This window comes from Electrophorus electricus, chromosome 6 (genome assembly GCF_013358815.1).
Source record: "Electrophorus electricus isolate fEleEle1 chromosome 6, fEleEle1.pri, whole genome shotgun sequence".
NCBI classification, from domain to species: Eukaryota; Metazoa; Chordata; class Actinopteri; order Gymnotiformes; family Gymnotidae; genus Electrophorus; species Electrophorus electricus.
Window position 1 is genome coordinate 23,747,093 of NC_049540.1, and position 23,111 is coordinate 23,770,203.

Below are 23,111 nucleotides of genomic sequence, written 5' to 3' on the forward strand. Positions count from 1 at the left end.
TAATACATGCAAATAATTTTATAATTCACTAAAAGTATTATGATTTTCAGTTTGATTACAACATTCACAGGGTTCTAATATTTAATTAATGACACATTTTGTATTCATTCAGATGAGTAAATCTTGATTGTCCATTTAAAGCACAGTTTGTTTGCAGCATCAGATGTATGATTCCATAAAAGCTGAAATTTTGAACACAGTAAATAAGTCTATGGGCAAAGCTTAAATAAAAAGACCAAACATATAAGCATCATACAGTAAAACAGGATAAGAACTGTGTTCTGACATGTGCTGAATGCTTCATTACAAGGAATGTTGGTAGATCTAAGTAAGATCTAACTAATAGATCTAACTAAGCCACAGGAGGGCATTCAGGTACTCCAATTAGTAGAACACAACTTTAACTGTCCATTGCCAAACGGATTGCATTTGGGGAGTTGAAAAACTCATTTAAGAGGACTTTGCTGCAGGCCATTGTGATGACACACTGACAAAGACAAACATGCATCCTTAGCACAGTTTATTGTTACTACTGTTTCACCTCTTCACCCAATTCTACTTTTATCATATTATACAATAAGACATCAAAAATTAATCTTCCATGCTATTGACATTAGTAGATTAGTTATCTTTCTAGTGAAAAGGCAACTGGAAGTCTACAGCTGTTTCCTCAAATGCAAAGCACTTTCTTGTGGAGATATTTAATTGTAAGTATATTAGTGGATCATATATTATATAAGTATGAATGAATTAAATTAATTTTAAATAGACAGCAAGTAATTTTGGTGTATTTTTCATGTTTTTCAGGTTGTTTTTCTATCTACACATCTTCTGGATCACAATGGAATTTGGACCATCAAAAAATTTTACTCATGATGAATTCTATTTGATAGGATTTACCTCACTAAAGGAGTACAGGCGACTGCTTTTCCTCCCATTTTGCCTAATGTTCATCTTTGCTGTCAGTACTAACATTGCCCTTGTGTTGATCATTGCAAAACAAAGGACACTTCATTCTCCGATGTATGTGCTGATATGTTTCATAGCTTGTGTGGATATATGTGTTCCATGCTTTGTTGCCCCACGAATGTTATTTAGTTTTGCATCAGGGATCAATGTTTGGCCTAGAATATTATGCCTCATTCAGATGTTTTTTGTTCATTATGCCTGTAGTTTTCAGTCCACCATCTTGTTTGGGATGGCTGTAGATCGTTACTTTGCTATCTGCATGCCACTACGATACAATAATGTAATGAGTTTCAATAATTGTATGATTATTACAGGTGTTATTATAGTGCGCAACACAATAATTATAACAGCAATGATTGCACTAGTTGGAACACTTCAATTCTGTTCTTCCAATGTTCTCTATCATATTCACTGTGAGCATCAGCTAGTGGTCACTTTAGCCATCCCCTGTGAAGACACTACAAAGAACTACATAGCTGGCTTGATCAGCTTTTGTGTGCCCACTATTGATTGTGTTGGAATTGCATTGTCTTATATAATTATATTTTTTGTCATTTCACAGTCTGCAGCAGGAGAATCCCGCAGCAAAGCAATTTCAACTTGTATAACACATTTAATAGTCATCTGCATTACTTACTTCACCTCTATGGTTGCCTTCCTCGCCTACAGAGTGCAATCTGGCCTTACTCCAGACCAGCGTGTCCTAATCAGTCTACTGTATCTACTTGTCCCAGGCATCTGTAACCCAGTAATCTATGGCATCAGGACTAAAGAAATAAGGGACCAGCTTATTAAGATTCTTAACATGAATAAAGTTAATGCTTTTTGAGCACTGTAACAGAGTAATATCAATATATTAATGCATTAAAGTATAATGTTTATTATAAAGTAACTATTAACCAAGACACGGGACTCAGTAAACATGTTAATGATAAGTAATCTAGGCAATTAACCTCAAGATTCTAACATTGGTCTCATAATAAGGAACTGCTGCATGGGACACAAAATGTATGTCAGAAATTTGCTGTACTTATCACCAACATTTGGATGAAGCCTGAAATTCAGTCATAATGTAACCATAAGAAGGTATTTTCTAACTGTACAAAGTTATTAATGAGATGTGTGCTTTACATTAGGATTGATTTTTATAGGTTAAGCATTTATGCATAACATTTTATTTTATTTTAATTATAAATTAATTCTTAAAATCACAGAATCAATTCATTTTGCAGTCAGAGGTGATTGTATGTTACCATTAATGCTCAAAATGGCTTTTATTAAAGGGCTTTAGTGAATTAATAGCTTTATTTAGAACCAGATAAAAAATAAAGTGTCCTTTTGTGAATCTAGAAATAATAAGTTGTACTGATAATTTATGGTTTACAGAAGGTAAATTTTGAATATATATATATATATATATATATATATAATATTATATTATATTATATTTTATTGTGTAGATTTAACTTTTTTCTGCATATCAGTACTCAAGCTGGGTGCAGCACAGCAGTGCTGGGCACCCCATGGTAGGGACATGCCCATTCATGCACACACCACACCTGCCATGGTCCCAATCAGTTAGTTATTGCACACACCTGTTCCTTGTTTGCCCTCTTCTGTTCTCCCTGTTATTTAAGCCCACAGGTACCTTTTGTCAGTGCTGCGCATTGCCAGTTGTCCTGAACCTTTAGCCATTGTGTTTACCTTCTCTCATGCCCCTTTGAGTCCTGCATTAATCTATATGTTGAGCTATTACTGCTTCATCATCAGCTTGATCTTTTTTGAATTTGCTCAAGTAGTTATGGAGAATAAATATTTTCTTGACTTCCACTCGCCTCTTGCTCCCTACTTGCCACCAATATCACACAGTTCCATGAACAACAGTGCATATCTTCCTTCTGGTGGTTCATATCTACCTTCTGGTAGTATCAAGTTTCTGATCACTTGCAAGCCAAAAACATAAAAAGTTATAGTGATACCATTCAGAAATTAAACATCATGCACTGTCATTTTAAATTCATGAAAATAGTTCAGTATTGGCAATATTTTACAGAACATTTCCTGACCCTTTTCTGTTATAGAAATATTATACTTTGAAGCCTAATTTAATTTAAAAACCTTTTATAAACTTAAACATCTTGCAGCTGACATCAAAACAAATATTTGTAATGTGTATTGACTGTTCACCTTTTAAGTTACTAGTGTTACACTAAGAAACATTCTTACAATTGCAAAAAAGACAATGTCATGTAAACTGTTAAATGGTCACATTCACGTTGAATTCTCTGCAAAATACCTGGTTATGTCTATATTATGCACATGAAATTGATTTAGACACAGATGTGTATATGTACGTGTATTCTTTCAGTTTTTGGAACAAGATCCAGTTAATAGTTGGTAGTCCATGCTGAATCTTAGCTCTACTGTATAAGACTTGACTCTTGATCAAACTAGATCATTAAATGAAGAAACCAAACTGATGTGATACAATGCACTGCGAAAACAGGATCCCTAAAGGGATTATCCCTAGAGATTAAAACTGAAAACACATTTATTACTTAGACTAAAACTAATTAAAGTGTTTCAGTGAACAATGAACAAATTTAATTGCGTCCTCAAGGTAACTAAAAGATGCAGTAAGTGAACTTTCTGTAACAGTAGTTTTCCCAGAGGGTAGGTAAATGTACACTGAAGTGTTCTACCTTTTAATGACCCATTATCATAATTTGACTTCACGTGTATGATGATTACAATGTAAGAATAAAAAAATCATGATTCTATTCATCAAGCATCTATCCGTATGCTAAAAAGAAAATGTCACAATGGCCAGAGTCTAGTTAGAGATTTAAAGATACCATAGAATGTAAAGCTGTGTTTACCTTTGCATAGCTTTATAAGAAAAGTTTGGTACAAGGAACTGACAAACCATGAAGCTGAAACTCCACTGTCACCTCCTTCTAATGTAAATCCAGCACAATCTAAATAGAGCAATTCCAAAAATCCTAGACTGTTATATAACAGTGTCAATACAGTGTAAGTACTGACAATAATGACATGTAAATAATGACAACAGAGTAATGGGCATTGTTGATGTTCATATTTAATAAGATCTTGGATAACTTGGCTTGCTTGGTTACACTTTATATGAATGCCATGTCTATAACATTCTATGAACACATTCGTAACACATTGTAATTTATATAAACATGGCTATAAATATTTATAAACATTATACGTTTATAAATATTTATAAACTTATTATATATATTTATATTTATAAATGTATTATAAACATGGCTATAAATATTGATAAAAATTCATAACACCTTATAGCCATGCATATTGTGCATTATGAGTGATCATAATGCATTATAATCTGTGTTTATAATGTTATATACCATCAATACCAAAGAAACTCTGTCCCAGTTTGCATGTGGTATTATGACTAACAAACTTGCTCAATTTTAACACACACTGTGCAGCCTATGATTATTTTTTAACCAATCATTAATTATACTTATATGGAATGTTATAACAGTTTATAGCTTATAGTCATTTATAACGTATAACAAAATGTCTTTGTGGGTTACAAGTAAAGTGACAGAATTTCAGCATGGCAATAGATTATAGATAGAAATGTATTAAATCCACAGCATTTCCAGTGTTCTGAAGTAAAACACGTACTAAAAAGAGAGCATGGAGGCTGGAAGGTAACTTAAATACAAATACCTTCGACAAGTATACAGCATTTATTAAACAGAAAGTCACTTTTAGGTGATGACAATGCTCATAATTAACAAACACACCATACTTTTTTTTTTTACTCCTTGGGATGTTAGTCTTTTCTATGTAACATAAAATACATTCCCATTTCTGTGGCAAAACCTGAAGCATTCAAATGAGGTAAGAAAAAGAAAGCTCTCAATGTTTTGAGATATTAGAAATAGGCAGTTGCTCACCACTGGCTTTCAATTTATTTAATTTCTTCCTAATTCTCACTGGTCACTGCACTGTGACATCTATCAGCTAATGAGGAGAGTTTTTCTGTTTTATCATTACACTGTCCAGTAGCTCTGTATGTATCAGGTGCTGCTAAACTGAGCCCCTTTTATTGATTTTATTTATTTTCCCTGGTTGAAGGCATCTAGAGATGCCTCGTACATTTTTATGATGCTTCTGGAGTTTTTTACTGTAAATAATAATAATAATTTAAGCACACATCCTTTAAAATTTTTATTTTTTTTCTAACACCTTAGATGTTTGTGCAATGTCATTTTCTGAAATAGTTCCAAAAAGTAGCAAATCAACATTTTAATACAATATGTGATTTGACAGCAACAGAAATGTAGCAGGTATGCAAATACAAGAAGACATCTAAACAGACAATCAGTATTGCACAGTGATTTGCAGCCCAGGTACATTTACATTATTTTTAGGTGACACGTTTATGCAAAGCAGCATACAACTATGACAGTACAACTTGAGCAATTGAGGGTTAAGGGCCTTGCTCAGGGGACTAAGAGTGGTAACCTGGCAGTGGTGGGGCTTATATTAGCAATCTTCTGATTACTAGTCAAGTACATTAGCCACTGAACTATTACTGCCCTGCCTAGCCTGCACTTTTTATAGTTCACAGTGGGTCATACCGTGTTACAGAACACGGTATGTCTGTGAGATGAGCTTGGATGCAGTCTGAGCAAAGTTTTGGTGATGTATTTTTACAGAAACAATTTGGACTGTTTTGGACACTAATTTCTTGTTTGTGCAGCTCCAGATCTAAAGAAGCTACATTTAGACTCCAAACATGTCTTGGCTGACCAATTACGGAAAATTGTGTAAATGTGATTTGACAAGCCATTCTTATAAAACCTCACAATGATAAGTAGTACAATGCAAACTAACTGTATAAGTAGTTTACAGTATGTTGAAAATTATTTATGTCAAAGAAGATTTCTAATTAATGTAGTGTGTGCAAGCTTGATAAATCTGTAAAATATAGTCAGGTTGAATTCGTCTGGACTCTGGCCTGGAGTGTCTGTGATCTGGAGACATACTCAGAATTGTTCTTCTCTTCTAGCTACTCTTTGTTTTCTTGCAATCTTCCAGCGATGAGTCTGACGAGCTGAACTGACTAACAAAGAAGGAACCAGCTTCAGTGTCTGACAGTGTTTTCAGGTTACTTATGATCTCGGTGGACTCCCCTGCAACAAAACAGACAGCTGTAAGAAGACAGACTGGTAAGCAGGGTTACATACACTGACAAGCCACTTTCAAATACCTTATTCATTTACCTTATATCTATACTCACTGTTCATTTTATCAGGTGGAGTTTTTAAACACCTCTATGTCACTGTTAGGCTGAGAATATTCTACCAACCAAAAAATATCCAACCAGCAGCATTTGTGAGCAATATTATAATCTAAGTAACTGATAAATCCAACTTGACCAGCTCCCATAAATAAAATATACATTTTGCTTAGTCATGCTGGTTATGTTACCATGCCAAAATGTCCAGCTTTTGCCACTGATTTTGACAGCATAGATCATATTTAAATAGATCATTTTAATCAACAGGGTTACCAATTTGGAGATGGGGATTTTGGGCCCCATGAAATAGTATCATATTAAGCCCAGCCATTTTAGGGCCCCGTCAGTCACAGGCCCTTAGAATAATCCTAACATTTCTCCCACCATACAGCGCCCCTGCTAATCATGCAGTTTTGACAGTGGTGAAAAGCTGTTCAAGACCTCCTGCCAACCATAATGCAACATGTGAGAAGAGGCTCGCAAATCATCACAGCAGACCCTGACAGATGTAGAATTTCAGCATCACACTGTATACCACAAAAGGCATTTTGTTGATCATAATACCTGAGCCTACACACAACACTTGGAATGTGCCTGGTGGAATTAGGGAGGCATTGTGGAGACCGTACCATAAAACTTGAAAGAACATTTGAAGGTGAATGGGTCGGAGTACTGGCTGGGAAGCCACCATCGTCTTAACATAATAGGCCGGCTGTTGCATAATATATGGAAATATGCACTTTATAATTGCTGAGATTGGGATTTAGGTTACCTCTCAGTCTCCACCCTTAGTAAGTAGATGGACGTTTTAGTACTAGTTTTCTAGTAGACTGTTTATTTATCATTCCAAACTGTTAATCTTAGTAGTAAAATTCTTACAATGGCTTATTAATATTGTGAAAATGAAATATTTGTTTAAATAAACTTAATTTTACTTTACTTTAAAACATGACTCAAATTGGGTTAAAATATCACATTTCTTTCTGTGATAATTTATTTCCATGATGAAATTCTGTCACTTGGAACTGACAAAGACATGTTATAATACAGTATAAATGACTATAAGCTACTATAACATTCCAGATAAGTATAATTCATGAGTGATTAAAAAGTAATCATAGTATGGCTCAGTGGGTGTTTAAAGGAAGCAGGTTTGTTAGTATATTACGCATTAAGCAAGATGGGACAGTTTCTTTGATATTGGTGGTATAACATATGAACACAGATTATAATGCATTATGATAACATTTCATAATGCACAATAAACATGGCTATAAGGTTTTATGTATTGTTATAACTATTTATAGCCATGTTTATAATGCCATGGTATTCATAGAAAGTGTCACCGAGTGCTCTTACCGTTATTGTACTCGGAGAAAGGTTAGTTCAGCTGAGTTGCCATTGTGTCAGCAGGGAACAACTGCAGGGTGGAAAATTTGTAGGAATAGGCTCTTGAAAGCTCCGTGAAATAAAACCGTTCTGTCAAAATTAAAGCCAGCACAGGAAACCTGTAAATGCTTGTACAACAAAGAAAGAAAGAAAGAAAGGAAATTAAATCAAATTAAGAGACACTGTGAATTTTAAGCAAGACAACATATTTTAATGTGCTATTTTACCAGTACCGACTAGCTACTTAATTAAAGGTAAACCCTGCATTTTTGTTTTTTTGCTTATAGAACAAATTAATCAATCTAATGATAAATAGGCAGCAGTTATGAGTTGACGATATAATACATTAATAAATAACATATAAAAAGTATGAACTTTGGAAAAATTGAGCCTTTAGTCAAACTAGTCCTTTGGGACATGAGGTTTTGCAGTGCAATGTTATTATCTACACATTTTTTAAATTAAAAATAGAAATGGCTTAAAGATTGTTTGTTTGTTTGTTTGTTTTGCAGAGACACTGAGACATCATTATAGCCAACAGGTATCAAAAAGAAGGTGTATAGCCTGGTGTATATAACTTTAAATAAAATGCCATTTTACAGTCAAATATAGGTATTTGGTGAGCAAACCCAAGGGTAACAGTGGCAAGAAAAAAGTCCCTGTAGTCCATAAAGACAGGAAGAAACCTGGACTCACTGGGCAGCCTTTTTGCATGACCTGAAAATATAACATCAACACAAAAATATTTTTGAATGTATTGCCCTCCATACTCATACTATATTTAAAAATATTAAAATACATTTATATATATATAATCCTATACAGATTTTGCATCTTTTTGCAAAATCTTCCTAAATTAATGCATCGGTATTTAAAAATAGCATTTCACACTGAAACCAGCCTAACCTCACCACTTTCATTGTAAGGTTTGGGTGCCAAACCTTACCTGAGCTTTCATTGTAAGGTTTGGGTGCCAAACCTTACCTGAGCTTTCATTGAAAGGTTTGGGTGCCAAACATAGCAAAACGCTCTCAGTGACATTTTGTGATATCTCATGCTCTGACAAAATAAATACATAAAATTCATTACCCTATTGAAACATGGCATAAAGACTTATTTGAATCCACATTTATAGATAGTATAGATATAGTATAGATATTTGAATTCACTACAATAGCAATTACAATTTTTATCCTTTTTTTTCCTGACTAAATAAGTTATGGCTAATAAAGTGCTCCTTAAAACATTTGTAGTAAACCTTACTCTCTGGTCAGCTAACTGAAGTTTTCTGATGGCTGAGAGGGTAATGTTAATAAAATGAAGTCTCTTGTAATTCTTTATATTATATATATATATATATATATATATATATATATATATATATATATATATATATGGAGAGAGAGAGGGAAAGTGGATCTAGACTTACTAGTTATATATTCCAATGACAATCTACAGTACTGAAACAGACTAAAGCAATGTCACACAACATACAGCTGTAACGGCCCGAGTGCCGCAGGGCGAGGAGCAGGACACACAGGCTCTCTTGATGTATACAGACATTTATTATACATACACGAAGGACGAACATATTGGCACTCACAGAAAACCAGGTAGGTGAACATGGACAACAGGTTACAAACATAACACGCGATACTACTGTGACAACAACAGACAACATACAATATAAAAATGAAATAAGTGGCCTACCCGAAACACCCTGTCTAATAAAACTCCCCTAAGGAACCTGACTAGAAAAACAATAAATAAATACAAGTACAAATACAATAAATACCCCCCACCCCCACCCACCCCAAAAAAGGCCCATTACAAAATTTGACTCTTTGCAGTATGACATCATCCAATAATCACATATTATAACTATTTTAATCATTCATAGACCCAATATAACCAGTATTATAAATATTATAACTATTCATAGTCTCAGCAGACAGACCTGAGCTAGGCAGTTGAGACTCATGAAATCATGAAGACCTGGTTTATATGTGTTAAGAGCAGGAAAACAACTGGAATGTTCAGTGGCAAAGGTTGAGAGGTAGGTGGCCGGGAATAATACGGATCCAAACTTAGAATTTGATTCGACCTTTGAATCACTATTGATTCGCCAAGTGTCTCAATGCTGTTCTTGAGCGGTGGTAAACAGGACAAAAATGTTGAAAAGGGTTTCTGTAGTCACAGGGGCCAATAATGGCATAGGGCTTGTGCCAAGCAGGCTACAACAGAGATGTTTTTTCTTACTGACCGGAATGAAAAACTGGGGAAGCGGTAGAACGCCTGAATTCCAAGGGTTTTGATAATGTAGTTTTTCATCTACTCAATATATGTGACCAAAACTGTTGTTTGGAGCTACGAAGGTTTTTGGAGAAAAACTATAGAGGTCTGGATGTTCTCGTCAACAACGCAGGAATCGCCTTTAAAGGTTAAGGTTGCTTGTTAGCATACTGAATCAACCCATATACCTAAATTAACGCCTTGTAAAGAAAAGTAAATGTAAGTTATATGGAGAGGGGACGTGCACAAATATTTTAAGGGTCTGTTGTTCTAATATGATAGGGCGAAAAACAAATCTATTATTATTTCCTCCAGAGGGCAGCTCAACCAAATATGGCAAATGGGCTGTAGCTTGGGCAACTTTAACTCAGCCTTATATAGAGGTAAAAGTTAAGAGAGAATGACACAACATGCTTATTTACAGGATTTAGCTGAAACTGTATAAAAAGCAACTTACAATCATGGCTGAGTATAACTTGAGGGTTAAGGGCCTTGCTCAAGGGCCCAACAGTGGTAATTTGGCAAAAGTGGGGCTGGCAACCTTCCAACTATAAGCCAATTACCTTAACCACCAAGCTACCACTGCTGAGGTTAATAATAGTTTAATTCAAGTTACTGTGAAATAGGCAACTATTGTCGATCATTTATTTTGCATGCACATTTTATCAGCTGTAAACTGTCGTTTCTGTGTCTCATAGTGAATGCAACAGAGCCATTTGGAGAGCAGGCTGAAGTTACCATGCACACAAATTTTGGGGGAACACTGTGGGTGTCATGCACTCTTCCCCCTGCTGCAGCCCAGTGCTCGAGTAGTCAATGTGTCCAGCTTTGTCAGCAAGCGATCGCTTGATAAATGTAGTCCTGAGCTACAAAGTATGATTTAAGTATACAATTTACATACAAAATTGCCTACTGCCTTCAGTGACTGTGACTTATTTTATGGTCTGATGTGGTGATTGTGTCTCATCTATATATACTCTGTGGTTTCATAGCACAGAGCTCTCAGAGGAGGAGCTGTGCATGCTGATGGCAGAGTTTGTTTCTGCTGCATAGAGAGGAGTGCACGAAGCCCAGGGCTGGGCAAACACTGCTTATGGAACCGGTAAGGTTCAAAGATTTTTTATTATCGCTAGTAATAAGATGTCTCCTGCTCAGATATTACCATTCTACACCAGAACAGTGTAAACAGTGCCTAAACTATTGCAATGATTCCTTTAGATTGGTGTGACAGTGCTGAATGAAACCAAAGCTGGTGATGGCATCCTCCTCAATGCCTGCTGTCCAGGCTGGGTCAGAATGGATATGGCTGGCCCCAATGCCACCAAGAGCCCAGAGGAAGGGGCTGAAACTCCTGTTTACCTGGCTCTGTTGCCAGACAGAGCCAAGGAGCCACATGGACAGTTGGTTTGAGATAAAACTGCAGGAATGGTAAATAAATATGGATGAACAATTCATAAGATCTTGTGTTCTACCCAGAAAATTAAGTAAATAAAGTATAATTTGTTAAAGGAATCCTAAACTTGCATGGGATAAAGTGAATAATCCCAATTATCCAACTAAATTTTAGCTCTGGAGAAGGCTGAGGTATAATTAAGTCCTTTCCATTTTTTTATTCTGGTCATATCATTCAACAGCATCCTCTACCACCCTGTGAGTCTATAATCACCACTGAACATGTTGACAGGATATTTTGTTTCCTGAACACCTGGGACAGATGTAGAGATGGGGATGACAAATATAACAATGTATATTTACACTTTTCTATGTGAGAATAAGCAAAAAAGCATCGTATTTACATCTCATATTCAGAAACTTTGAACACTAAAACAAGGCTGGATAAGGATATGGATGGCAGTAAATGTAATAAAATATGATGAAAATAACCCATTGTAGGATGTTGTTTTAACATTTTAATTATATTCCAAATTTAGACTGCATGTGGTATAGTTTTTAGAAGAAAAGCTTTAGTCAAATGCAAACTTAGAACCATCTGTCTGTGTAACTATGTATTGGCGTTGGGGGATGTACAATATGCATTGCAATGCTCTGTTTACATGCAACAAAGTTAAAAAAAAAAAAAAAAAAAAAAAAAAATAGCCCACTGTATTCTTAAAGATAGAGCTGTCAAGAGTAATAATCTTCAGACCAAACATGTATGGAAAAAAGGATTACCATATCTATAAGTACTAAGGGATGCTTTGGTTTTTGCAGTTTTGTGTTAGAACATTTTACGACACTTTTCAATCACAGTTTTGAGAAAATAAAATAACATTTTAATCTAATTTCTACCATTAATATCTGTTATTGGGTCCAGGATCATAAATTCATGTCCATATAAATGATCCTGTTATTGAGCATATACAGAAAGTCCAACATTCAGAGAAATTTCCACAAATTAAAAGTATTAAATTATACATAAAGGCCCCAGGTTTAAGAATCAATGGTCTACATGGCCACAATTTACCTGTGACAGTAAGAAGGAAATAAAACTTTCACAAATTTAAAAATCACAGACTAAAATCATAGGCCTCCAAAAATGACTCTTTTGAACTTAAATTTTGTTGTCCATCCATTTATGCCCAACTGCTGTACCTACAGTTTGTCTGCCTTCTTACTATGGTGTCGGGGCCTCCCAACTCAGCACTTAGAAGCTGAACACCATGCAGTCTCTTCAGCTACATTTGCAGGCTTTCACAATCATATTTGACAGTTGTTCCACCTGTGGAAATCAGTTTGTGTTTCAGACAAAATTAGGTTTGCATTTCATTCAGTGTAGTCCAAGTGTCAATGAAAATAAATACCTGCTACATTGATTTACATTGCGTTAGCCTAATTACACAACTACAATGAAGAGCCCACCATAGCAGTGTAGGATATTATTGTGACACTGACCTTATGTTGCCTCCCGACATAGTAAAGGATAGGCAATGGATCCAGGACCAGGGGCACGCAGCAAGGCTGGGCCGATGCACCAGGATTGTGATGTTTATACAGGGCCAGTACCTATTAGAATAATATAAACTTATTCCGTCAAACAACATCAAACATGGCTTACGCAATAGAACTGGGGAGTGGGTTAACCATTTGTATTTATCTGTCTGGTTGGTTGTTTTACCTGTGAGTACTTATTTTCTGAATTCCAGAAATAGGCGCAAGAGCCACTACAGTAGTTTGCATAATAGCCAGAAGGTTCATGTATCCATTTCCAGCCCAAGTCCTTACGGAAGTCTATATAAAGTTTTCTAACACAACAATTTTCTGGCTGCCTAGATAAAACAAAACAATGTTACTTGTGAGACAAAATGAGTCCTCTAAAATGCAAAGAGCATATTTTACAAAAGCAATATTAGAAGAGCCTATCTGGCACAAAGCATGAAAAATAACATTTTGATTCTTTGGTTTTATTTTGATATGAAATAAAAGCTTCAGTGTTTATTATAGAAAAAAAAGGCCTCAACTCAGAACAAAATTTATCTGTCACAGCTTGCCGTTTCCTTCGTGAACCATGCAAACTGTGATGTGGAAGTGACATCACCAGAATGTGTGGCTTTATCATCCCGGCCTGTAGGGCTGCTATATCACCTCTAGGAGTGGGCAGGCCTGCATGTCAGTTAGCACTGGTTACTGGAATAGTATTATAAATATGGGACTTAATGGCATTATTTTAAAATGGATATATATTACAAACCTGATATTTTGAATTGAAACCCTTTGTTAGGCTCCCCACAACCACAGTGCGGCTTCACCTGGAATGCTAGTTCCTTTTCTGTGGCAGACAAAACACCAATATTTTCTCAATTTAATCAAGTAACAATTTATGCTTCATTAGACTCTTGTCATTGTAGCCTTTTTTTAAATAAAATTTTGACATTTGAAACTTGCTGACACTGTTGCTTTAAAAGTTAAATAAACTTACCAGGTTTCTGCAGCCAGTCTTTTAGAGTGTGTGTTACATCAAAGGATATCCACTTGCCATTTAACTCATTGGTGATGAAATGTGAATTCAAGTAGCGAGCATTGTCCCCAGCACCCTGATACAGCTCTAACCTTTGATCTGTACCAGGAGCTATTGTAGTTTCCCTGATGAGCAGACGGAGTTCAGCTTGAGAGATATGATTTTTGCCCAAGATGTTGTTCATTTCAGTGATGTTGAACAACATCACTGGGTTACTGTCGGCTGAAAAAGAGAGCAAAACCAAAAGTAGTGCTTCAAATAATGTACTACAGAGCAGCAAATCTCAGACAATGCTAATGAAAAGATTTTTAGTAATAAAGTACTCTTCAAACCAAAGCCATTTTTTTAGCCTACCAAATTTAAAACTGAATATACCATATAGGCCTTCCATTTTCATAGTTTGGGGATATAACCTTACATCCAAACTTTAATCAGTACTCCTTGTTTATGAAACATAATAGCTAAAAGCATAGAAAGCACAAGCCAAGCCGAGATGAATGAAACATATGAGCTTCAGGTTTAGACATGGCATGGTATTATTTTATTGTCTTACATGTTCTTAGTGGCATGGTCTGATAATTTTTTAGGATTTATTATGACGTTCATCTTTCTTTTTACCTGTGTTTGTTAACTCGAGTGCTAGCATATACCAAACACTGCTTCATTAAGTTTTCCGATTGTTTCTTAATTTGAATAGAGCGTATGAAGAAGAGAAGCAAAGGCTGAGGGAAGATTTCAGTACATGTAGGCAGAGTGGAGAGACAGATCTACTAGGGAACTATCTACATCTAAGTTTGTTGTATTTAATTACAGGTCTTGGTTTATATTTCATACTCACTGCTGTGCTGGCTAGAGAGAAAAAGACACAAAAGCATTCATAGCGATGGCACTTTTTGATCCTTCGATGCTGACACTTCCTATCATTGTGAAGAAGAATTCACCAAGTGTTGGATTGTTCAACCACTACCAGCGAACGGGAGCTGTTTTTAGACCATTGCAAGATAGATTCATTTTACCTAAATGACCAAGTGTTGTTGCAATGGTAAAAAAAGATAGGTGTGAGAGAGTGTGTAGGTGGAAAATAAATGTGGAAACCATAGATGGAAAAAGCTGGTCTTTTCATTTTAAGGATGATTCCAAGTTCTCTTGGTTTAAGTGTTAAAAAGAGAAGAAACAAAGAAATATGATATTTAGTGCCAGTTGAGATGTACATTTTTAAATATTAGGATATATAAACAAGAATTATATCATCTTAAGAGAAGTTACAGATTGGTTAGAAATAGGCCAAAGGTGATATGTGAGGTTTAACGTTTAGCAGCATGCCTAGTGCTCACTGTCTTTGCCAGTGTGAGCCAAAATTATCCCTATATCTGACAGTAATTACACATTGGCCAGCCCTCTGAGAAAATTATCCAGCTCATACCATACTGTACCACCGCAGAGCAATGCATTAATTCACCCCCTTCAAATAGTAGGGTTTCTGTGACTCTACAGTATTGCTGTGTGTTAATGCAAGGGCACACATTTTGAGAGGCTCACCATGAAGACATGTAATAACAGGAGAGGCAAAAGAGGACATGAAAGCAGAGGCAGTTATAGGAAGAGGTGGGTGAAAACATGCAAGCATGCAATGCTAACACTGTCAGTGGTTTTCCAGGAGTTGTCAATTCAGAAAACCAACACCAAAATAACCCTATGCATGCCAATCTAACAGTCTAAATTACATACATCCTAAAAAACCTTCTAAACCCACTAAGTCTTAGGTCAGGGCACTAATTTAACTTGATTTATGATATGAGTACTTGTCATTTTCACAGTGATGCTTTAGTATTTGGGCAATTTAAATTAGAGATAGTAAAAGGTACAGAAAACATTTATTTGTTCTGAAGTAGAGAAACTCTAGTAAAAGTTATTCTAATGAAAGTAAAAGACACCATGAGTTCTGCACATACAAAACTTATTGTACATTGTACTGCATATACATCTATGCTTAAAGAGCAATTTAAAAACATTTAAAAGCAATATCACAGAAAATAAAAGCAAACAAATGGTATAATTTAGCAGCAATGTTAAATGTTGATCCTCAGACCAGCTATGATATAATTTATTGTCAGTACAACAATGCCTTTTACACCCCCCCCCCCCCCCCCCCCCCCCCAAATATCAGGGTTAATAAACCACATTAAACAAGTTTATTAATATTGAAAGCAATTATCTGTTCGTGGAATGATGTTTTTGTTCTTCTGGCTGTTCTCTTCCAAAATTATTTTGGTCAAAAAGGGCCTCAAAAAGCAGAAGTTATTGAGTAGAGGCCTCTGATAGTAACTTAAATTCAAATTTGTATAGAATATAAAGTTTTATCTCTGTTGTTTCATAATGTTTGTAGCAGCTATAAATAAAGAACGTATGCCCTTTAGACACTGCATGGCTGTAGGAAATAGAAATGAGGTGAGAGATGTGTGATAAAAGATAAGGAGCTCGAGTTGCCCAGACAACTCTTAATGCAGGATCTGTGTCACATGTCACCACCCCCTAAGCATCCTTTCCTTCCTGTTTGTGGTCTGCCAAACAGCAAACCCACTCATCAAGCCTTAGGCTTTTCTATTGTTCATAGCATTCATCACTTATTTGTCATACAACTACAGATATCTCGCTAAGATTTTGAGAGAATTATTGATTTTTGAGGTTGGATAGTTTCAAATGTGTTGTCTTGTTGGAATATACTTGTATATTTCATATAGGCTTGTGGTAATAGTGATGTAGCCGTGCAACTGGAATATACTCACTATGGTTCTTCTGGGTCATGATAAACTTGTGAACCTCTTTGGCGTAGTATGACTCCTCTGCATCTGGAGAAACCATGTCATCACTTATCTTCTTCAGCTCCTCAGTCAGCTCCACTGTGCTATTGTAGACAGACAGCACGTCCACTGGCACCGCAGTCCCTTTTCCTTTCCCAACCTCCTCAGGCTCCTTATCCAACCGCAGTTTACTGAGGATCTGTCCTCGGATGGCCTCAATGCGCTTTTGCTTCATCAGCTCGAGGTTCATGGGTTTGCAGGTTGACAGGGCTCCGCTGAAGCATGCACATCCCATTAGGCACAGCAGTGCCAGCAACAAACGTTGTGCCTTCATGGCCCACAATGGTGTTGCAGCAGAATGTGTTAAGCCCTAAAGAAAGCTCAAGACGTTTAAGAACGTCAAGAGTGAAAATGCTTTACGGTAGTCTTTAAAACATATGCACACTTAACGTTGGTTTCACTTCAGTATTCCAACAATAATTTCCATCGGCCAGTGGTGCCTTGCCTTGAATTGCAAACTCCAGTCAAAATCAAAGTTATTACACCACCAAGAAAATGCTGCCCATATCGGTCTTTCTGCCAGGCAGCTTTGTTGGATCTAACAAACAGTACTCCCAAATGAAGTCTCAGGGATCCAGCATACTGCCTCCCAGTAAACTAGAGACAACCTCAGAATAATCCTTCCTGTTTCCACACATTATTTAGAGTATACAAAGCACACTTTAATGGTTCCTTGCATCTTATGATTACAAAAAATAAATAAAAAATACATTATTGAACATGATAGCTAATTGGAATCCTTCTTTTTAGTGCTGCCTCCTTACTTCAAAAGTATCATTCACTTGGAAATTCTAGGTATAAAAGTAGAAAAGGAAGCAGCACAGCTTAGAAAAATGACACAACACTTCCTTTTTGGCAAAGCAATTTCCCCATTAACATTAACCCCTTGTGCAACAAATAATGTTGTCTAGTTTGCTGGACAAAGTAGCAACCTTTTTGTGCATACAAGACTCACACTGAATTAGGAATTTTTCAATTAACTGATTTCAGAAAGAACAGCATTCAGAAAAGCTAATCATAGAACCATAATACAGAGTTCGAAGAATTTAAGAACCAAACATAGCCTTATTTTACATACACATAATACCACAGCACAGACTACAAAAGTTATTGTAGACTATTTCATTACAATAAAAACATTAAATATGTTAACTTATCTGTAAATTTGGCTTCCAAAAAACTGTGGTCTATAGATGATAGTCCCCATGGGAGTTACATCTATCTTAATTTCACAATGAGCACAGTATATTCTCTCAAGAAAGCAGAGACTTTCCAGATTGAATTAGTGGAGGCACCTAAACAACTGCAGCTACACACTCACCAGCATAAATCCACTTCTTAGATGAACTCTTTCCGCCCCTCCTTACCCTTCTCGGTTTTTTTTTCTCTCTCATCAGCCATTGGTTCAAAAACAGAGGAAATTAGATGTAAACAGGATATGATAACAATCCACCACAATATGTTTCTAACCAACATCTAAAATTGTTAGTGAAACAATAGTTTCAAAATATTGCCTCCATTTTTAAAATGAATCACTGGAAACAGTAAGAAAACTGATGAAGCAAACGTTCCTCTGTAAACTGTGAATTTTAAGGACAGTGCTCAGCTGAGTGTCAAACACAAACTTCTATTGCTTTACGTAATCTAACACCTACCTTCAGTCAGACACTGTCCACTCTTTATCTCTCATGTACTTCTCATGCTTGCCAAAGCTTGCTGAAAACATAAAAATTTGTAAGAGCATAATATTCCACACAGGACAACTCAGAAACCACAACTGTTTTTCAGCTTTCTTTTGCCCTGTTGTAACAGTGAGATTTTCCATAGAGGAAATAAGAATATTAACATAACTGCAACAGATATAAATTGTGACTTTTCTCTCATCATAAAAACAGTGAAATAACCATGAAATAAACAATTCCAGTTAACCAGAAAAAAATGCATATTTGACTTTTTTTACACTGTTAAAACATTTCAATTCTGTAAACTGACTGATCTGAACTACTATCTTTGAGTGGCCCTTTAACAATTATTAACTTATCTTTTCTGGGGAAAAAAAAAACAGTACACAAAAAATTATAAGCAATTTCAACATTTAATAATGTGAAAGCACCAAAGAAAATAATTTTTAAAACCATGTATAAAATCAGTACAAAATTTTGGAAAGATTGGATCATATTAATCAAAACATTGAAAGGAAAATGTCCATGGGCAATGGGCTGCAATGGTGATGCAGAACTTATCATTGTATCCCTGGAAACAAATTCCACCCAAGACTCTTTTTTTTTTTTACTGTCCCCAGAACTGTGGTTTGGCTATCTTACAAACCTAAAGAAAGATGCCCTATCTTTGGAGAAACCACAAATGCACTGCATATGAAACCCCAGTATTATTCTACTAAAAATATATTTCACATCAAGTATCACTAACTATTCTTCCACTCCTCCATTTTATATACGCTTATTAGTGATGCTTTACAATCAGCTCTCTACACCATATCTGTCAAAATGCCGCAGAATGATACAGAGGTCCATTTCTACTGTGCCCATGGCAACAGTGTGCAGTCTGTATCTGTCTGCTCCACTGTAAATGACATCAGGAGAACGCAGTTGAGGGCCTCCACCAACAAAAATCTGGGCTAGCTGTTCCTGCCAGGTCCCAAGTGGCCTCCATGTCACACACTGCAGATGGTGTTGTCCAGGGCTGGAGGGTACATGGCAATACCCATAACCATACAGCTGACATCTCCCATAAGAGTCTTGATGCCAAACTTGGAGATGAAGCTTTGGCCAACCTAGAAAAGATATATAGGCAGATGGCACAAATGCTTCCTTCCAATGTAACACTCAATTGTATAAAATTGGGACATTACAGCTATACCTTGAAGACCCTTAGTAGTATAATGCAAGTCAATTGGATGACTCCAGTATGCCATGTCACCAAACTGGGGCATGTCCACCTGTGTCTGTCCCTCCCTGAGACCGGAGAGCAGCCTCCATGCTCCTCCTGATATGAACAGAGTGTAAGGATTGTCCACAGATCAAAAAAAGAAAAGATAACTCAACCAGATGAATATTACAAAGCAACAAAAAGAAAAACCTTGTAGGCCAAAATGATGATGAGTAATGAATGTGAGATTAGGCACCTGCATGAACGCCCCACTTGCAGAACAGGCTGCTCTGAGGAAAACCACTGGCCCCAGTTATCTGTCCAATTATATGCACCTCTGCCATAAGATGTGTTTTGATCTGCAAAATTAACAAAGTTGGAGAATTAGAAATATAACTGAAAAGAGATGTCAGATTTCTAATTTTCCACTCTTCTAGTAATAGTACATAGCTTTTTATGCCCATGGTGTAACTGTTGTATTAACATATTGTAGAATATTTAGCCCTTAAAGCCGAGAAAGTGAGTACCAGTGTTCTGTTATGAGTCATATACTCTTGGACATATGGCACGTACTATGTCTAAAGAATGGGAGCCTTAAACCATGTTTCCAGATGCCAAAACTTAAAACTGGCTGCATCCATTCCATATCTAATATTTCCGTGCGTTTGCCAGTTTCTATCATGATCAGTTTATCAGTAAATAATTAAGGATTAAATGAACTAAACGTAAATGAACGAAACATCGCTCTGATAATATGTACTTCAAAACATTCTAAACTACGTAAATTAAATACATCAAAAAGTAGTGCAATGTGCACATATCACTGAAAAGATATATCGGAGGACGGTATATTTGTTGCCTTGGTTATATGGAATACTGAAGCGCGCACGTAACTTATCTCTTAATTCTATGGCAGTTTTTAAATTGGAGTGGGAATTAAACTAGCTAGAGATTCACTCCTTGTTGAAAACAATCGCTAAAAAATTACGACTGTTTAAACCGTATCGCTCGCTAGCTATTCAACTAGCTGGAATAGCTACTCTTAAGATAAGACATTTAGCCAGTTTTTAAAGCTTTTTGCTAACGTAGCTAACGTTAGATATTGAATATTACAAAACAATAAAAAATAAAAATAGTAGATTCGATAGCTAACACGAGCTGACTAGTTACCTAGGTAGCTAATTCTCAGATTGTAATTTCAATGAGTTACGGCATTATCAGAACCACCGTAAGAAAATTACAATGCACACATACCGGAGTCTGCTCATAAGGCGGCGATGTGTTAATGGTGAAACTATGATTTTTCAAATCAGGCGTCTACACTTGCGATTTAACCTACAAGTTCTCTGTACTCTTGTTTACACCTTTGATACTCCAGTTACTCATTTCCTTAGCAACGCTTCTCTCGCTCTATGATACTGAGGCTAATATTACGGTCATCTAGCTCATTGGTACCACCTAGTGCCAACTCACCAATCATAACCAGATTGCCCTTGATTTATGATTAACATATGATTTACTTCTGCTATAAAGGTTGAGGGTGACGGCCATAAGTCTTTAAAAATAAAGTTCATGTTAAAAATAAGTTCATGTTAAATTGTGTGGGAGCAATATTGACCCACTGCTAGTGAAGCAAAACCAGAGGTTCATATAACAATTACATTTACAGCATTTAGCAGACATTCTTGTCTACAGTGACTGACAATAGTGTTTAGTTGTCTCCATGGAATAAATCCATTTGCTAGTATACAAGGCCTGAATCTAAGGATACCAATAAGCTAGAACCATGTTAGAGGGAATACACATGAGGAAAGTACATAGAATAGTAAATATATGGAGAAAACAAGAGAATGCTTGCTGATCATTTTGTTGAACACCCTCAGACCATCAGAATTCAGGATTTGTAGTTTATAATGGCAAAACATTTTAATGTTAATGGATACTACATTAATGACATATCTTTTTGCACTATCAGTTGTTATTATGACAGCAATAAAGTTAGGAAGCTCAAAGAAAAATAACTGATATACTCGCTTGACACCTTACAACCCCATGTTGTATGAATGTTTTGATTTACAAATCTACTTTTTCCAATATATACCTTCTAGAACTTCAGAAGCACATTCCTTGCGCAGATGAAGAAGGAGACCTCTATCCGAACAAAAATCTCTTTTTGACTATCTATACATCTTTTACTAATGTACACTACAGTTACTCACATAGAAACATCTATGGATTCTCTCTCTCTCTCTCTCTCTCTCTCTCTCTCTCTCTGTATATATATATATATATATATATATATATATATATATATATATATATATATACATATAAATATATATATATATATACACACACACACACACACACACACACACACACACACACACACACACACACACACACACATATACACCCACAAACACACACACACACAATCTCACAATGAAGTATATGCAGATGCAGAAGATGTGGGAACTATGGGTGTTTCAAAATACAACATCTAGACTAACACTGAAACACTGAAACAGCTTAGTGTTCCAAAATCTGCAAGTGGCAACCAAAGCTGCTGACCTCATATTGAAGATCACAGCTAAGCTGGGCACCAGTCATAGCAGACTACCAAACCAAGTAGAGAGCTGTTGGAGGATGTGAATGTAGCACTACAAATGATCACTACTGTGACCATCACTGAGACCAACCAGCTGATATATGCCACAGCGTTCAACAAGCTCTCCATACCTGGGACCTTGGAGACTGCCAAGCAAAGATTAACAGCTCTGGTTGCCCACCTGAAGAGGTACACAAGAGAAATATAAGCCACGAGGATATACAGGATGTTCTCTCACAATCCACTCAAAGTATACTCTAAGTGGCAGGGTAACAGCATGGGAACAGAGCCACCAAAGCTGGAGACCGAATAATACTGGAAAAGCATATAGAAGAAGGAAGTATCACACAACAACAATGTCCAGTGGTTATTGAACCTGAGAGCAGACCACAACCTCCCTGAACAGGATCCAGTAACCATCATGCTAGCAAGATGCTAGACATCCAAGAAAGGGTGCTAGACATCTCAAGTATGAAGAGCTGGACAGCTCTAGACCCTGATATGGTCCATGCCTACTGGCTGAAGAAGTTAACTGTACTCCATGAGCACCTGGCAGCACAAATGAACCAGCTGCTAATGGATGGAACTCACCCTGAATGGTTAACTGAAGTCCAGCCAGTCATGATCCTGAAGGACCCCCCCCCCAAAAGGGGCAACTACCGGCCGATAACCTGCCTCTGCACAATATGGAAGTTTCAGTCAGGCATCATTGTGGTTAGGAGGCGTAGGCACATGGCTCATTACATGAGTGGGGCCCAAAGAGGCCCAGAGTTGCCAAGCACCAGCTACTAGTCACTTGAGATGGTAAGACCAGATAGACCAACCTGTGCACTGCCT

The 23,111-nt window shown here is 36.4% G+C and overlaps 4 protein-coding genes across 5 annotated transcripts; 2 read left to right on the forward strand and 2 right to left on the reverse strand.

Moving 5' to 3' along the window:
* The first annotated feature begins 841 nt into the window (after positions 1–841).
* On the forward strand, positions 842–1,798 carry LOC118241547 (putative olfactory receptor 52P1). Its single transcript, XM_035527132.1, has one exon. It carries the CDS (start codon positions 842–844, stop codon positions 1,796–1,798), a length of 957 nt encoding a protein of 318 aa, XP_035383025.1.
* A 7,696-nt stretch (positions 1,799–9,494) lies between these two features.
* cbr1l (carbonyl reductase 1-like) lies at positions 9,495–12,052 on the forward strand. Its single transcript, XM_035527154.1, is given in 6 exon segments — positions 9,495–9,881; positions 9,883–10,106; positions 10,657–10,726; positions 10,728–10,872; positions 10,958–11,065; positions 11,177–12,052. Coding segments are annotated over 6 exon segments (819 nt in total). The 5' UTR covers positions 9,495–9,837; the 3' UTR covers positions 11,405–12,052.
* tgfb1b (transforming growth factor, beta 1b) lies at positions 11,854–18,094 on the reverse strand. 2 transcript variants are annotated; one of them, XM_027004328.2, is made up of 7 exons: positions 16,700–18,094; positions 13,875–14,135; positions 13,647–13,724; positions 13,447–13,558; positions 13,074–13,224; positions 12,851–12,961; positions 11,854–12,677 (listed from the first exon to the last, which is right to left on the reverse strand). In XM_027004328.2, exons 1-7 carry the CDS (start codon positions 17,046–17,048, stop codon positions 12,630–12,632), a joined length of 1,110 nt encoding a protein of 369 aa, XP_026860129.1. In that variant the 5' UTR covers positions 17,049–18,094; the 3' UTR covers positions 11,854–12,629. The 2 variants fall into 2 exon arrangements, with proteins under 2 accessions (XP_026860129.1, XP_026860122.1); XM_027004321.2 differs by having other exon boundaries at positions 13,417–13,558.
* A 756-nt stretch (positions 18,095–18,850) lies between these two features.
* Positions 18,851–21,060, reverse strand: b9d2 (B9 domain containing 2). Its single transcript, XM_027004353.2, has 4 exons — positions 20,918–21,060; positions 19,920–20,022; positions 19,655–19,780; positions 18,851–19,568 (listed from the first exon to the last, which is right to left on the reverse strand). The coding sequence occupies exons 2-4, from the start codon at positions 20,005–20,007 to the stop codon at positions 19,255–19,257; spliced, it is 528 nt and encodes a 175-aa protein (XP_026860154.1). The 5' UTR covers positions 20,008–20,022; positions 20,918–21,060; the 3' UTR covers positions 18,851–19,254.
* Positions 21,061–23,111: the final 2,051 nt, after the last annotated feature.

Bases quoted from the DNA above. Each gene is read 5' to 3' on its own strand.
- tgfb1b (XM_027004321.2), bottom strand. From the start codon at position 17,048: ATGAAGGCACAACGTTTGTTGCTGGCACTGCTGTGCCTAATGGGATGT. The intron at 13,725-13,874 runs GTAAGTTTATTT...TGTCTGCCACAG, and splicing joins AGACTGGCTGCAGAAACCTG to AAAAGGAACTAGCATTCCAG. The intron at 12,962-13,073 runs GTAAAACAACCA...TTATTCTAATAG, and splicing joins CAGAAAATAAGTACTCACAG to GTACTGGCCCTGTATAAACA.
- b9d2 (XM_027004353.2), bottom strand. From the start codon at position 20,007: ATGGCAGAGGTGCATATAATTGGACAGATAACTGGGGCCAGTGGTTTT. The intron at 19,781-19,919 runs GTGCCTAATCTC...TGTTCATATCAG, and splicing joins CAAGTGGGGCGTTCATGCAG to GAGGAGCATGGAGGCTGCTC. The intron at 19,569-19,654 runs GTATAGCTGTAA...TATCTTTTCTAG, and splicing joins TACTACTAAGGGTCTTCAAG to GTTGGCCAAAGCTTCATCTC.
- LOC118241547 (XM_035527132.1), top strand. From the start codon at position 842: ATGGAATTTGGACCATCAAAAAATTTTACTCATGATGAATTCTATTTG.